The 16,510-nt window shown below is 40.1% G+C and overlaps 1 protein-coding gene across 7 annotated transcripts in view; it reads left to right on the forward strand.

Annotated features, from left to right (window-relative positions):
- TSPOAP1 (TSPO associated protein 1) overlaps positions 1-16,041 on the forward strand; it is a 72,437-nt gene extending 56,396 nt beyond the window's left edge. For 5 of the 7 annotated variants that reach the window (XM_034420994.3, XM_034420996.3, XM_087888975.1 and 2 more), the window contains 11 exons: positions 3,416-4,564; positions 5,286-5,400; positions 5,644-5,786; positions 7,520-7,688; positions 8,900-8,971; positions 9,885-9,920; positions 12,747-12,850; positions 13,388-13,459; positions 14,445-14,543; positions 14,719-14,792; positions 15,820-16,041. In XM_034420994.3, the coding sequence (XP_034276885.1) occupies positions 3,416-4,564; positions 5,286-5,400; positions 5,644-5,786; positions 7,520-7,688; positions 8,900-8,971; positions 9,885-9,920; positions 12,747-12,850; positions 13,388-13,459; positions 14,445-14,543; positions 14,719-14,745 (1,986 nt within the window). In that variant the 3' untranslated portion in view covers positions 14,746-14,792; positions 15,820-16,041. The remainder of the gene's footprint in view (positions 1-3,415; positions 4,565-5,285; positions 5,401-5,643; positions 5,787-7,519; positions 7,689-8,899; positions 8,972-9,884; positions 9,921-12,746; positions 12,851-13,387; positions 13,460-14,444; positions 14,544-14,718; positions 14,793-15,819) is intronic. The other 2 variants (XM_034420995.3, XM_087888980.1) reach the window with 2 other exon arrangements.
- The last annotated feature ends 469 nt before the right edge of the window (positions 16,042-16,510 follow it).

Raw genomic sequence — 16,510 nt, forward strand, 5'->3', positions numbered from 1 at the left:
TCAACTCCTTCAAACATCTTCATGAGTTTATTTGCTTATTCATGATATTCCCCAAACCCAGGGCATCTCCAAAAATTGCTGCAAATACTAATATAACATTTAATACCAGTATTAAATAAAAATAAAATAATATTAAAGAGCCATGGTGGCACAGGGATTAGAGTGCTGTACTGCAGGCAACTTCTGCTGACTGCCTACAATTTGGCAGTTTGAATCTCACCAGGCTCAGGGTTGGCTCAGCCTTCCATCCTTCTGAGGTGGGTAAAATGAGGACCCAGATTGTTGGGGGCAATAGGCTGACTCTGTAAACCGCTTAGAGAGGGTTGTAAAAACATTGTGAAGCAATATATAAGTCTAAGTGCTATTGCTAATATAGAGAGGAGATAAAATGAGGAAACACAGGGAGTTGTATTAACTGCATTTCATTAATTGAATTAAAATAATATACTTTTAAATTAAATCTGACTACAATAACATGTTGTTTTTGTCCTGGCCCCATAGACCTCTGCTTGAAAAGAGTGCATATATTCTTCTCTACATTTGAATGGACTTTTTCTTTCATTGCATCAGTCAAGGTAGCTTTCATAGGGTTCTCAAAAAACATTCATGGAGTTCCCTAAAATCTCCTTCCTTCCTTCAGACTGTATTTCAGCCTTTGTCAAACTGATGCCTTCTAGATATGGCCAGATTGCAGCTTCCAGTTATCCTAACCATCATGGCCTCAGCATATTTGGAGAACACCAAAATGTGGAAGGCTGAATCAAGTATTCTCTTCACACCAACTACAATCAGATGTCTTTAGAAAACCCATAAGTAGGGCAAAAACATTATAAGCTATATTACCAATATTGTACTCAGATATGAGCAATTCCATTTAGCTTTCACAGCTATTTTCTATTGGTAATACAACCCTTGCTTTAATCCCCTTTTAAATCTCTCAGATATAATGTCCAGTACCATAAACAGAGGGATAGAATCAAGATCACGTGAAGTGTTAATACCACTTTATAATGCCTTGGTAAGGCCACACTTGGAGTACTGCATTCAGTTTTGGTCTCCACGATGTAAAAAAGATGTTGAGACTCTAGAAGGAGTGCAGAGAAGAGCAACAAAGATGATTAGGGGACTGGAGGCTAAAACATATGAAGAACGGTTGCAGGAACTGGGTATGTCTAGTTTAATGAAGAGAAGGACTGGGGAGACATCATAGCAGTGTACCAATGTCTCAGGGGCTGCCACAAAGAAGAGGAGGTCTACCTATTCTCCAAAGCACCTGAGGGTAGGATAAGAAGCAATAGGTATAAACTAATCAAGGAGAAAAGCAACTTAGAACTAAGGACAGTTAGAACAATTAATCAGTGGAACAATTTGCCTCTAGAAGTTGTGAATGCTCCAACACTGGAAATTTTTAAGAAGATGTTGGATAACCATTTGTCTGAAGTGGTGTAGGGTTTCTTGCCTGGGCAGGGGGTTGGACTAGAAGACCTCCAAGGTCCCTTCCAATTGTTATTCTATTCTATTCTAATTCAACTAATGGAGGTGAATTCCAAAAATTAATAGTTTAAGGTTCAGGTTTTAAGGTGGTTTAAATGGTTAATGGAGCTTAGTGGTGATAGGAACACTAGGTATCGAATGGAATGGAATGGGATAGAAGGGATGAGATGAGATGAGATGAGATGAGATGGAAGGGACCTTGGAGGACTTGGAAGGTTACTTGATTCAGTAAGCCAACTCTAAGGAGAGTAAATTTAGGCCAAAATAGGCTTTTATTCCAGGTTCAAATTAACTCTCCCTACTTACCGGTAGTTATTCCTCAACCTAGCAAAGAGTAGGATTACCAAATCTGGAATGCAATAATCTAGATGGCCATCAGACGGCAGCAAAGAGAATCTCTTACTTTTTCCTGCTATCTAAAAGTCATCTGGATTTCTACAGCTCAGTTCATCCTCATTTTGCATATGTAGTTCTCTAACAAATTGGAGAGGAGGAGCTTTAAAAAGTGCTAGAAAAGCACATGCTTTTATAAGACATTGTGTCTGAGATGAGGAGCTGATTAGGCCCCTTTCTACTAACAATCTTCCTGGGTTAATGGAAATAAAATGGGAAGGATCTCTAACACGGTCTCAAATAACCTTGTGTATCATGATGAGGGTAGATAATTTCTTTTCCATCCATACTCCTGTCCCAACCCATCCCAGATCTTTATGGATTTTATTCTTGAGCAGCCTCAGGTTATCAATCATAATACGATCATTTTAGTCTTCTCTTTCTGATTGCAAGGAGAATCACCAGGGATCTTTCAGTGCTCTTGGTGATAGCTCCAGACATTTTTAACTTTCCAGTCCTGTGTCATACTGATTTCATTTTTCAGAATCACTTGCAAGCAACATTTGGTCTAGTCAGTTTTTCACAAGAGGATTTTTTTTAAAAAAAGGAAGAATTTCTTAAATGTGTAAATGAAAATGACCTAGTTTTGTACTTTTGATGATGGTGGAAAACCCTGACTGGATGGACTTTCCCTACATCAAGAAGAGACAGAGCAGTAGAACACTGACTGTCATTGGGGTGTCATCTGAAGAATTCCTAGTTGGGTTTCATGATCCTTGAGAGGAGGCTGACCAGGCAAATGCCATTATGGAAAAAGCTACAAAAAGCCAAACAACAGGAAATAACAGGCATCATTTTCTTATGTGCTAAGTTCATCAGAACATTAAAAGATTTTCTCTTATAATCTCTAAATGCTTTGGACTTCATTTCCTATCATTCCCAGCCAACTATTGTCAGCATTGCTATTGCCTAATACATGTGTAAGTTATGTAGATGTGGAAAACTATCCTACATCCTTCCATGGGAGGAAGAATGGTATATAAATCATGGTGATCATGATAATCATAATATATTTCAGGTAGACTGAAGTAGCCATGTGATATGTAATACACCAAGAGATATTCCAGTTCCGGCTGTACAGCTGGAGATTCAACCATTTATTTGCCCATTTCCATTTTCCACATATTTTCTATGTAAAGAAATGGCTTCTTTAGCTTTGTAACATATGTCTTGGCAATGGATTCTAGCAAGGTTCAAACATTGAAAGAACCCTGCTGGAGCCAGATGAAAATAGATTTATCAAAATTAGAATCTTGCTTTCAATAGGGAAGCCCACAATCATGAAATAAAAACCCGTGCTTCACCAATAAGTTTGAAGGGTTGTTCTGCCTCTGAGTATCACTCTTCCATTTAATTACCTTCCTTCATAGTAATTGATTGACTTTTCACTTTGTGAATTTGTCTAGTCCTTATATAATGCCATCTACAGGAGTGATGGTAAGTGTTGTTTACCCACCTTTTAATGCCTAATTCCTCTTTCTCTCTTTGCTTCTTTCTTGATGGTCTGGTTTCTGGGTCTGGAGCACAGTTGGATCTTGGTGATACTGACAGTGATGAAGAAATCTTGGAACGGATTCTGGAAATGCCATTGCAAAAAAATTGCAGCAAGGCTCTATTTAGTATTCCTGAAGTGACTGAAGAGGAGGAGGAGCAAGAACAGGAAGATGATGATGATGATGATGATGATGATGATGAAGGCTGGGACCCGGTCCTAAACCAACCTATTTCCATCCCTCTGAAAAAGAAGACTGTGGGAAGCTTCCAGAGTAAGCTTCCTAATCATACCAGAAGAATTCAAGGTCCTCTCTGTTCTTGGTCTAAAAGAAACCACAATCTTTCAGAGCTGATCTTACCTGAAAAGACCCTTCTACAGACGTTTAGAGGGGAGTGTATGAATGAAACGTCCAGTTGCTCTAGAAGATGGGATGGTGAAGATATGACCTATCAGTGGGATGATCGAAAGAAACCATCAAGATCTCCTCTTTTGGAATGGAGAAAATCCAGTCATTGCAAGGAGAAGACTCGTGTCCAACCCCAGGGACATAGGAAGCGAAAAGGAGACATCCGCGAGCCCAGTGTTTCTCTGCGGAGCAATTCCTACTACACTGGAGGTGGTCTTTACAGAGCGCAGAGCCTCACAGAGAATTTGGATGTGATCACCAACCTTGAGACGGAGGATGACTTGAAGCTGTGCAGCTGGGCAGGGCAAAGGCCTGATCAAATTTCTTCAAGGAGAATGATGCCCCAAGAGAAAAGGGAGAAAGCTGTGCAAGGCCTCCCCCGCTGCCTCAGCCCAGAGAATTTGGAGATTGACATTGAGTATGATTCAAATGAGGAAGAGGATTTAACCATCACTTCCACGCCAGTGAGCCTGTTGAGTTCAGATGGGAGGGCTGATGGATCACCAACAGATTGTGAGGAGGAATGGAGTGACTGCTCCAGCCAGTCAGGATCAGTCCAATCCAGTGGGCGACGAGAACTGAAGCGATCCAATAGTTGGGAGGGAGAGAGCACGGATTGGAGCACATCTCCCAGCCATTCATCTGGACATGGTGGATGGAGGAAGAAGGTCAATGGTGGCCCAGAAGAATGGAACAGGACTCGGGAGAAAAGTCCCTCTGTCTTGGGAGCCAGGCCAGAGCAGGCTTGGAAGGAGGGCCCACTTGGGCAAACATGGGTCTGTGAGACACTTCCTTCATCAGCTGGTGTTGTTACAGCAGCTTGCAAACAATTCTGACTGTGCTTTTGACCCTTTGCTCCTATGCTTGCTTGCATTCTGCTTATTGTGTTGAGTGCTTTACAAAATAGAGGCTTCTGTTTTTATTTGAAACTTAACAGCCCATTTGTGTGATACTCCTTATTGGCTTTTCTCATATTTTACTTTGGGATTGGCTATCAATCAGACATCACTGGCTGAAAATATCCAATGCAGTATTCCTTTTCCGCATTAATTTTTAGGGAAAGTCTGCAAACTTAAATACCCTTTATTATAAATCGTAAATCTCACATTTATTTTTATTTGCAAAACCTTCCAGAAAGAGGCTGTCATCTGATCAGTGTGGTCTAGGAATAATTTATATCAATGTAACCTGGATTGATAAGATTCAGTGGTCCACAAAGTATAGAAAACTCAAAGGAAATGAGATTTTCTCAGTTTCACAGCAAACACCAGATCTCACAATGAATGGGGGAATATTTATTATGGCGTCAAAATGACAGTTTAACTGCAAAACTGAGCCTATGGAATTTGCTTTGCTTTTGGTCAGTGTTTTCTGGAAACATTCGCAAAAGAGGAATGCTGCATTCTAGCCTTTTGCATTTTGTGCTTTTGCTGCAGGGTGTAGCCGAAATGTCAGTGAATAAACACAGGTCTGATTCTGCCAAGGGTTCTCTTTCAGGTGACAGGTAGTCCCGGGTTGTTGGACTCAACATCTTACCAGACCCCTGTCCAGAGAGACAGAAGATCTTCGAGAAAAAGTCAAGAAGGGACCCCACCACTCAGTAGAACTATTGGTGAGTTAGTTGCAGTTTACATTAGGGCTGTTTTAAAATTGGTGGTGGGGGAGGGGGGGAAATTTTAGCAAGAGTTGAACAAGGATGGCTCCAAACCTCCTTACAAGATCAGGTACGCGAAGGAGTTAAAATCGCAATATCAAGCCCATCCTTCCAAATTCACAGACGCAACATCAGGGCTAGGAATTCTGTCGCGATAGACAGGCTCGGTCCAATTGTGGTTTGCTTTTGTGTCCTGGTTAGGAACTCGGAGGAGTGAATCAGCAGATGACAAGGGCTCAGCACGTCTGTTTGTGGCTCTTTTTGATTATGATCCTGTTTCGATGTCCCCTAATCGGGATGCTGCCGAAGAGGAGCTCCCATTTCAAGAGGGCCAGATTCTGAAGGTACGAGCGACACCAAGAAGAGACATATTGGCAGGGCTCAATTCTCACAGAGTAGGTGAATCTAGAAGTCTCTGATTTAAAAAAAACTTTACAGCTTGGCAGAATGCATGACTGTGGCTAATGGTTCAGCTGCAGAGTGCTCTGCTCAGAATTTTATTGGAATAACTACAAATAACTGGAGAAGTTTTCCAAGATGGTTCATCAAACTTGGAAGTACAGAAAGTTAGAGAATACATGCAAAAGTGAGCTTCAGTTTATTTATTTTTTTATCATCTATCTTTATCTTTACTACAGAAGAGGGCAGTGGAGGGTGGGAGAGATACCTACTGAGTCTGTCTCCCCCCCTCAACAATCTTGAGGTGTACCTGGTTTTCTTTCACAGGCCACTTAACCCAATTGTGGCTTTATTCTCAAAACAGATGAGATTGAAAGAATTGTCCTCTTAAAGTTTTCAGCAGATGTCATTAAAGGAGGAAGCGATGATGATTGCTGGATCTTCCTGGGCTGAACCAGAAGGTTTGAAAAGAGGCTGTCATGTTATATTTCCAGTGCAGTTACAGGCAGTCCTCGACTTATGACCATAATTGAGCCCAGAGTTGTAGGTTGTTGTAGTCTTTAAGCAGGTCACCTTGTGATCTGATTCAATTTGATAATCATTTTTATGACAGTTTGAGTCAGTGTGGTCTCTTTAAGTAAATTAGGTAGTTGTTAAATGGGCCATCTGGTCGTTAAGCAAATGCAATACATTTAGTGCTGAGGAATGACAAAAAATGTTGTGAATCACAATCATGTGATCTTGGGACATTGTAACTGGTGTGATTCACCTGCCATATGCCCGAAATGTGATCTTGCAACCATGGGGATGGGCTGGTGGTGGTGGTCATAAATTTGAGGAAGATGGTAAGTAGCTTTTTAAAAGTCTGTCATAACGTTGAAAAGTTGTTAAGCGACCAAGGGCTACTTGTAGTGTGCTTTGTGGAACTGTGTAAGATCTCTGATTAAATGGAGCGTTGTGAATGCTTCCAACCAAACACAGATGCAGCCTGTCTTAAAATTTTCCCAGTCCATGCTGTGGGGAGGTACAGGTTGTTTCATTTCCATGATGATATTTTCCAAATATTTAAGAAACATTAGTATGATTTTCCCAATGTGACCACAGGAAGCATCATGGCTGAATAGAAATTTGAATCCTAAGGCCCCTTTCCTAAGCCTTAGACCACTGCTAATCACTACCTCCTACTGGCTGTACAAAATTCCCAATGTGCTATTGATTTATAAAGAATTCCCACGTATTATCTTCAGCTCATAACAACCTCTAGCTTTGATTTCAGATTTTCTCCTGGTTGTCATATTGAGCTCCATACCATGACCCTGAGATCTCTTTTCTTGGGGTTGATGGATAATTGGAATTGGAATGGAATATTCTGTGCATTTGTATATCCCAATGTTTCTCAATCTTGGCGCCTTGAAAATGTGTGGACTTCAACTTCCAGAATTCCCCAGCCATCCTCAAGTTGTGAGACTGCAATAATGGGTTAGCTTGGCTGGCTGGGGAATTCTGGGAGTTGAAGTCCACACATCTTCAAGACACCAAGGCTGAGAAACATTGGAATATCCCATTATTGCAAACCTCTTGGGGATGAATTTAGCAATGGGTTGAAAGAAGCAAATGGACATAAGCAAATATTCCTTTGGCACTGTTGCGATTGATTGTCTGCCTCCCCCTTTCACAGGTCTATGGTCACAAAGATGCAGATGGCTTCTACAGAGGGGAATGTGCAGGAAGAACAGGGTTCATACCCTGCAACATGGTGTCTGAACTCCGGGTGGACAGTGACAGTGCAAGAAAACAGCTGTTAGAAGAAGGCCACATTTCTACTGATATGCTGATGGAAAGTCTAGGTACTCTGCCCAAATTTATTTATCTTCTTGAACTTTGTCAGGCCAGGGTTGGGAAACTTTTTGAATGGGAAATCATGCTGGTTGCTATGTTCCAGTAGAAAAATAATGGATGAGGTTATGATAACACAATCCTCTCAGATACACATGCAAAACTATACACAAAATATCTCATGTTCACCCATATCACTGTGATGTGTCAGGGAAGGCAAATTAAAACTTGAGTTAGCAAAGATCTTGCTCAAGAAAACGTCAGTCTGATGATTGAACAGTTGGGCCTTGGGGAACCAGACATTCTCTCGGATCTATATGAGTAAAAGTGTAGACTATTCTATAGTAGTAGTCAAGGGTTGCATATAATTCATGGATTATAAGTGTCCACTTACCTTTTAAAGAATGTATAGTTAATTCACTTGAGCCTTGTTGTTTCTCTGTCTCAAAGGTGCCCACATAATGAATTAAATACTGAACAGTAAAATGCCAGGACAATGTTTAGATTGTTAGAAGAAGAAAATTCTATGTACAACATGATGGAATCAGACAGCAAAATAACAGATTCTGCTTACATTTGGGAATAACATTGTAGGACTTTTCAGCTCAGAATCTTCCATTGTAGCGGCTTTGTACCATGTTCTTCTGCCAGTTAGCTGAACGGTGTAATATTCCAAAATCTGGGGAGAGGTTTTGGGCACTTAGTGATACCAGGAATATGTATATTCTCTGGGCACTTTGGTGGTTCATCAAGTTCCCCAACAATGAACCTGTCCATTCAGAACAACAAAGATATATATATAGATAGATATATGCCTGTGTGTCCCTCCCACATGTTGGGTTAGACCAGGTGTCTCGGTAAACACTTAATATGTATGTATGTATGTATGTATGTATGTATGTATGTATGTATGTATCTATCAGTGGTGGGTTGCCCCTGGTTTGCACCGGTTCTATAGAACCGGTAGTAAAACTGGCGGGAGGCTCCGCCCACTGACCCTGATGTCATCAAAACCCTTCTGCGCCTGCGCAGAAGCTTTTTCTGCGCGGCCCTGTTGTGAACCGGTAGTAAAGATAAGCCATTGTCTACATCATATTAATCCAGAAATAAGCCTAGCGTCTTATTAAGTAACACAGGAGAATGGGCTGTAGTGAATAATTTACTAAGTTATTGATTTGTATTGCTTGTTAATTTAATTGTGTTTTGTTTTGTTTAATCGAAGGGAATGGTGCATTTTCTCCCCCTCCATCGCACCCATCAAATCGCCCTTCAAAGCCTCGACGGTCTAAGAAAGGTCAGTACAGTATTTCATGATAGAAGCTGTTGATATCTTGTACCTATCAGGATAACAGGATTATCTTTCTTTATATAATATTTATTTATTTATTTATTTATTTATTTATTTATTTATTTATATATTATATTTATTAAAGATTTATAAAGAGATAAAAGAGGAAAAGATAGTAGTCTAAAGTAAGATTAAAGAAAAGAAAAAGAAGAAATAATGTGAAGTGAAAAGGTAAGCAAAATGTGGAAAGAAATACGAATAGAAAAAAGAAAAGAAAAGAAAAATCATTTCCAATCTTCTTTCAAGCAGACACAAACTTTATCCTCTCATCTCCCTCATTAACATTATATCATAATTCTTCTCATATTCTACCTTTTAAATCCAAAAATCATCTGTTTATTTTTATTTTTTTCATTTTCAGCAAAAAGTCCATAAAAGGTTTCCAATCTTCAATAATAGTGCTTATTGGATGAGCAGCATGGTGGCCCAGTGGTGAAGACACTCACCTAGTTGGAAGGTTGAGAGTTCAATCCTAGGTAGCAGCAGATATTTCTCCCCTAGGGCATAAAGAAAAAATATCTGCTGTGAACTCTGCATGGAATAGAAAACAAAGGCATCTGGCCAATAAACACTCAGCTGCATTTAGTCATCCTGACTCTACCCCAAATTAAGGGACTACAAGGTCATTAAAGGGAATAATAAAAGTACTTATTGTCTTAAGCAGGATTATCTTTTATGTGAATTCTGCATATCCATAAATTGGTTGGAACTATATATTTTCATAGGACTTGTGTAAGCATTTGCATTTAGCCAGATCATTCCACCACTTCCCAAAATAAATCTCCTGGGCTACTGCCTTGCTTAAGACACGCTGGCAAACAAACACAGCTCACTCATAATACTTTTTGTCCCCCTGCAGAATCAATCAGGCTGGAAGATCAGGTTCCTGATTTAGGTAAGTGTTGCTTCTGTTTCATCCATTATTATGGACTATAATGATATCTTAAGAGGGCATAAAATGTCTCTGTGATTGTAGAATCATAGAACAATGCTTCTACATTTCATAAAATCTTATGACGTAGGCTGTCAAGTTTATCCTTCTGCTCATAGCAGAAATCCAAGTGAAAACATCTCTGCCAAAAGCTGTTTAGCCTCTCCTTGAATGTATAGGTAATCCTTGATTTACGACCATAATTGAGCCCAAAATTTATGTTGCTAAGTGAGACATTTGTTAAGTGAATTTTGCCCCATTTTCTTGCCATAGCTGTTAAGTGAATTATTGCAGTTGTTAAGTGACTAACCCGGTTAAGTGAATCTGGCTTCCCCTTTGACTTTGCTTGCCAAAAGGTCGCAACAGCTTATCACATCATCTGGGGACACTGCATCTCTTATAAATATGAACCAGTTGCCAAGCATCAAAATTTTGGTCATCTGACCATGAGGATGATGCAGTGGTCGTAAGTGTGAAAAAGTCACTTTTTTCCATGACATTGTAAATTTGAACAGTCACTAAATGAACTGTATTCATTCATATTCAATAAAGAAGAGCCCATTTCCTGTCTGGGTAATTGGTTCAGCTATCAACATGTTCTTATTGTTAGGAAGTCAAGTTTTTAAAGTATTTAATCAGAACCTGTGTTCTTCTGCCTTAAGTTCATTATTCTATGTCCTGCCCTCTGGAATCAAAGATCTCCCATTCTAAATAAATAAATAACTTTATTGTCATTGTACGTGTACACACAGTATACCCATACAACGAAATTCACTTAACACCCAAAGACCAAATCCAACACACATAACAATCCCCATACACACTCCCACCCACCACAATTCCCCACCCCTAAACCACCCAAGAATCCACACAACAGACCAAGTAATACTGTCCAACAGCTCACTGATGGTGGCCCTTTAGTTCATTGTTGAGTGCAATTATAGCTCTGGGATAAAAACTATTCAGAAAACGTGTGATCCAAGTTTTAATTGTTCTGTATCTTCTGCCAGAAAGCAACGATCCAAAATGATTGTAAGCAGGATGGGAAGAGTCTCTGAGAATGTTATGCAACTTTCTCAAACAGTGAGATTCAAAGATGTGTCCGGGGCTAGTAGCTGGAGTCCGATGATATTCTGGGCAGTTTTAATGATTCTCTGTAGAGCCTTTTTGTCCGCTACAGAGCTGCTCCCATACCATGCAAAAATGCCATATGTCAGGACACTCTCAATGGTGCTGCGATAGTAGGACAGAAGTAGATGCTGAGATAGATTTATCTTCCTGAGCATTCTCAGGAAGTACAGCCTCTTCTGTGCCTTCTTCACAAGCATGTTAGCATGAAAGGTCCTCCGAGATATAAATGCCCAGAAATTTAAAATTACCCACCCTCTCCACCTCCTCACCATTTATGTACAATGGTAGATGTATATCTCTTTTCCTCCTGTTCCTTTATGTGAAATTTTTTGGGTAGATGACTCCCTTCAGTCATTTGTTTCTCAGGGTTAAATATATCCAATACTTAGAAACAGAACTTAATTTCTAGTCCTGTGATCATCCTCACTGCTTTCTTTGAACCGGCTCTGAATCTTATTTAAAACTTGGCACAATAGTCTAAGTGGGATGTGACTAATGCATAATTGATTGACTGATTATGTGCCATCAAGTTGTTGTTTACTCAGTGACCACAAGATTTCCTCAGTGATGATCTATCCTTCACCTGATCCTTCAGATCTTGCAACAGTGCATCCATCAACACCCTGAGTTTATCTACTTGGCTGTCGGTCATTATCTTCTCTTTCCTTCCACCTTTCCCAGTGTTTTCCAGTGCAGGGGTCTCCAACCTTAGCAACTTTAAGCCTGGCGGACTTCAACTCCCAGAATTCGCCAGCCAGCAAAGCTGGAGGAAGAATTCTGGGAGTTGAAGTCTGCCAGGCTTAAAGTTGCCAAAGTTGGAGACCTCTGCTGGCTGGGGAATCTGGCTGGGGAATTCTGGGAGTTGAAGTCCTCAAGGCTTAAAGTTGCCATGGTTGGAGACCCCTGTTCCAGAGAACTAGGTTCATAATGTGCCTGAAAGAATTACTTCCTATGTTTTGGAAAAGTTGCTTCTGTTGAAGCAGACTAAAACTGAATCCCCCTCTTTGTAGTCCTGTCATTTTCTGTCCTGTGCAGGGCCGGATTTTCCTATAGGCTAACTAGGCTTCAGCCTAGGGCCTCAAGATCAAGAGGGGCCTACATTCAAATTGTTAGCAAAATTAAAATTACACTTTCACTATAGGTGAAAGGGCCTCATAAGTGGAATAGCCTAGGGCCTCTTTTCATCTAAATCTGGCCCTGGTCCTGTGCATTTGTTTTTTGTTTCCTGTCTGTATAGGAAATGATCCTTGCTAGAATTCGAAGGCATAGAATCCATATTGTCTCAGTCTCAGAATCCAGAGTGGGGAAACTGGATTTGCAGCAGCCAAAGTCAAGCCTTTATAAATCACCTGGACCTTTCTTAATATCTAGCAAATCCAGAATAAATTATGGAGTGCATTTTGAAATTTGCAGCATAAATCATATAAAACAAAACATTTCATATAAATTTTGTCAATGTTTTGAACATGTCTGAAATTTATGTCTGGCAGAGAAGGGTTTTTTTCTTGTCTGTATTGGCTCTTGGCCATGGAAGATCATAAGTTCATGACTAGGTCGCAATGAACAGATAAGAGCTTTGTTAAGAGAGACCCTGCTTTAAAGGAACAAATGCAATTTCCCATTCTGATCTGCTAGTTGTAAATTACCTTTCTGGTTTAGAAGCACCTGGAAAGCAAAATCTGAGTTCTGAGGACCCTGTAAGAACAATGGTGGCCATTTTTGACTACAATCCCCAAGAGAATTCTCCTAATCCAGACACCGAGGTAAGATGAGGCTGCTTTTAGCTTAATCTTTGCAGCACTGTTAGTGGGTAGAGGTATGAACTGCTTAGCTTTGTGTATCAGTTAAGGAATTGTCATGGGCCCAATAAATCCTGGAGATTGTCTTGTTTCAGTGCTAGTTTCAGTGTATAAACTGAAAATGGAAGTAATCACTTCCTTCTCCGTTGCTTCTATACTGATTTTCTACTATTGTATTGTGTGCATGAATTGAAAGAAAAAAGAAAAACAGAAGAAAGGCTAAAGTAATAATATAATAAAGAAAGAATATAGAGTTGCTCTGAATGATGAGATGGGTGGTATATAAAGTTTATATACAGTATGTGTGTGTATGGCAGAGAGAGAGAGAGAGAGAGAAAAAAAACTTCCAATCTTCATCACAAGTATAAACAAATTCTTTATCCTCTCTAAAGTCACAAACATCTCTTCATCTTATATCCCATCTCTTGTCTATAAGCAAATCCATAAAACATCATCATCTTTCAGTGATTTTCTACTATTGTTTTTAATGTTTTCCTCTAGGTTGAGCTCAGATTTTGTGCTGGGGACATTGTGACTGTGCTCAGTTCCATGGATGATGATGGGTTCTACTATGTACGTATCGTGCCTTTCTGTTTTTTTAATTCAAATGGTTCAAACAGTGATATAGCTGGTAAATCAGAGGCCTGCATTGCTATGAATGGAACTGGGGGTGTGATTGTCTCAAAGGTGCATTTTCAAGAGGCAACTGGACTTTCTGGTTTTTCTTTGATGACGTTTTGCTTCTTGTCCAAGAAGCTTCTTCAGCTCTGGGACAACCATGATCTGGATGACCGAGAATCTCCATAGACATGAGGGTGCGATTGTTTCTATATTAAGAGTTTGTGGAATATACTGTATATATCTAAAGTCTCATGTCTGTTTGATGGTAATCTTCTGTTGGGTGAAATGGTACATCACAGGGCAACAATTTTTGAATCAAAGAACCTCAAACGGGCTTATTTACAGAATGCATCCAAAATCTGAGATCCATGACTCCCACGAGACTGAAATTTTGGCAAAGTTGTGGCCATTTGAATGCCGACCTGCTGCTGTGCCACTGCACAGTCAATCTCATCACGTAATTGTCATTTCCGTGACATTTCCAAGCTCCCTACAAGCTTCCTACAAAGAAAGTCAACGGGGAAGCCAGTAGCAAATTGAAAGTCATTCCCACTGCCTTTTTGGCCTCTCTTTGAGTAAGGAAATATTCCTGAAATGACAATCCAACAGGTCACAGGTTGCTTGGCTGAATTCTACAGTAATTATTGCTTTCCAGAAAGCATTGCTGATATCAGCAAAAGTGAGGAAACTGAGTGTTCCAGTTTGGAAATGAAAGCATCTGCTTTTCTTCTGAAAGGACTCCTGATCTTTTGACAGGTACATAGAGTAATAGGCAGAGATCCAAGATAGGAGATATATCACTAGTCCATCACTTTGCTTGGAAATAGAACGTGCACAAGAGATTGATGGTAGGAAAAAAGGAAGGCCGTCCCTTTCTCTGATTGGTTTTGAATCATCAAGTGATCTCCAACTAAACATTTCCCTTCTTTATCTGCAGGGGGAGGTAAATGGACAGAAAGGTCTTGTTCCATCTAATTTCCTGGAAGCTTTGCCAGCAGACGGAGCACTGGCAAGTGAGCCAAGCCTTGGAAGGCAGGTGAGGGAGACATGTTGCCTGATTGGGACCCAGATGTGAAAATGGGTTTTTATCACAGAACTGGGATGCCAGCAAATAGGTGTCTTTTCCTCCATCCATGTATTCCACCAGCCTGAGATAACTGAGCTATCTTTGTTTCATTTATCTATTCTTGTATGCTCGTGGCCTCCCTCAGCGAGTGAGAAAAAGAAGAATCCAGTGATGCATGTGAGAAAGTCAAGAGAAGAGAGAAAGGCAGAGAACAATCCTGTAAGTCCCAGATCAAATCCTTCCGGAATGCTTTTTGCTAGTTAGTAAATCTTTTATATCTCTGGACATATTGGCATCAAGATGAGAGCAGAAACAAAATTTTCCTTCCCATTCTGCAAATCAAGGGGCCTACTTCAAACAGATGCTTAAGAATATCAAGATAGATCCTTTGAATCTCCCTTCAATTATTGTCATTCACCAGAGCCAGTGCTTGTCTACAGCCTGGTATGAATTTGGTATAAAGTTGGCTCTTTATACCAAGTTATCAGCCATAATTATCATTTCCAATGCTCCCTGCCAGTTTCCTACAAAGAAAGTCAATAGGGATGCTGGTAGGAAGTTGGAAGTCACTCCCATTGTTTTTTACCCACCGTTTAGGCAAGGAAATATCTTCGAAATGAATATTGGATCACAGGTTGCCTAGCTGAATTCTACAACAATTATTGCCTTCCAGAAAATATCACTGATGTCAGCAAATACAGGAATCTGAGCGTTCCAGCTTGTAAATGAAGTATCTGCTTTTCTTCAGAAAAAACTGTCCGTTTGACAAGTACATTCAGTAATGGGCAGGATACCTCTGCATAAAGCATTTGTCCTACTCCCAGATCAGTTTTGTACCTGTGTGATCACCTGTCATAACCTTCATTCTGTATTGCAAAGGTTGTTGTTGCAAAACCAGATCTACTGTAATATGTTTTCCTGGAGTTGCTAGGTGGACAATTTTCTGCTGCTTGGAATTCCAAGTTCATTCCACCCCAGGAAAACCTCTCTCCATGTAACCGGTCCCTGGTGCCCAAAGGTTGAGGGCCACTGCTGTATACTCACACCCACAAATCTAAATTTGAATAAGATGCAAACCCATGTATTGTTATAGTCCAGGAATGGTTTTTAGTTAAAACTTAATGTAGATATTTATTCGTAAAGTTTGAAATTATTTTGGATATTGAATTATTTATTATTGAGATGTGAGACAGTGAGATGCTTGCAATATTTTGTTTCTCATATTCACTATCTTTTTATTTCACAGCGGTATCCAGTAGATCATCTGATACACCTTCCATTTTTGCTTAGCACCTGGACCGTCCACTGCCCCAACACTCATTGGGCCTCTCAATCCTGAGACCTGCCCTTCAGAGTAAGAAGAAGAACATATTCCTGAAGGGAGGGAAAATCCACCCCAGGTCAAGCAAGAAGAATGGTGCTGAGCTCAGCTGCCATAGAATGTTGCAGTAAAAAAGAAATGAATCATGATGTAATCCACAATGGCATTTTATTTCCATGGATTGCAAGATATGTCAAGTGGTTTGGGAAGCAAGTATAAGCTCCAGAAAGCGGGTTCTGTAGAGACATCTTGCTCACAATCTCTTCTCCAGTGTGTGGTATCGGCTGAAATATAATTCAGTGGATGTTCCCTATTTTACCTTTCTTCCAGAAAATATCTCCCTTGTTTTGGAAATCAAAGCTTCTTTCTTAGGCTTTTTCTCTCAGCATATCACTTCTCTCGATCCTTTCTTTTATCGCCTCTTCCCAATCTGTTGCAAGTGGACATTTTTTTCCTCTAGGAATTGTCCTTCCCAGAAAGAATCGGTCAAGGATCTAATTTGGCTGGGTGTGGCTGAAGGGTGATTGAATATATATTATCTGGGAGTTCCTGCCCAAGAGCCTTCATGTTTGCCAGTGGAAGACTCACACAGCTGTCTTCGTATGGATTCTTGTTT

The sequence above is a fragment of the Pantherophis guttatus genome, chromosome 1 (assembly GCF_059756535.1).
Source record: "Pantherophis guttatus breed Tessera chromosome 1, ASM5975653v1, whole genome shotgun sequence".
Classification (NCBI taxonomy): Eukaryota; Metazoa; Chordata; class Lepidosauria; order Squamata; family Colubridae; genus Pantherophis; species Pantherophis guttatus.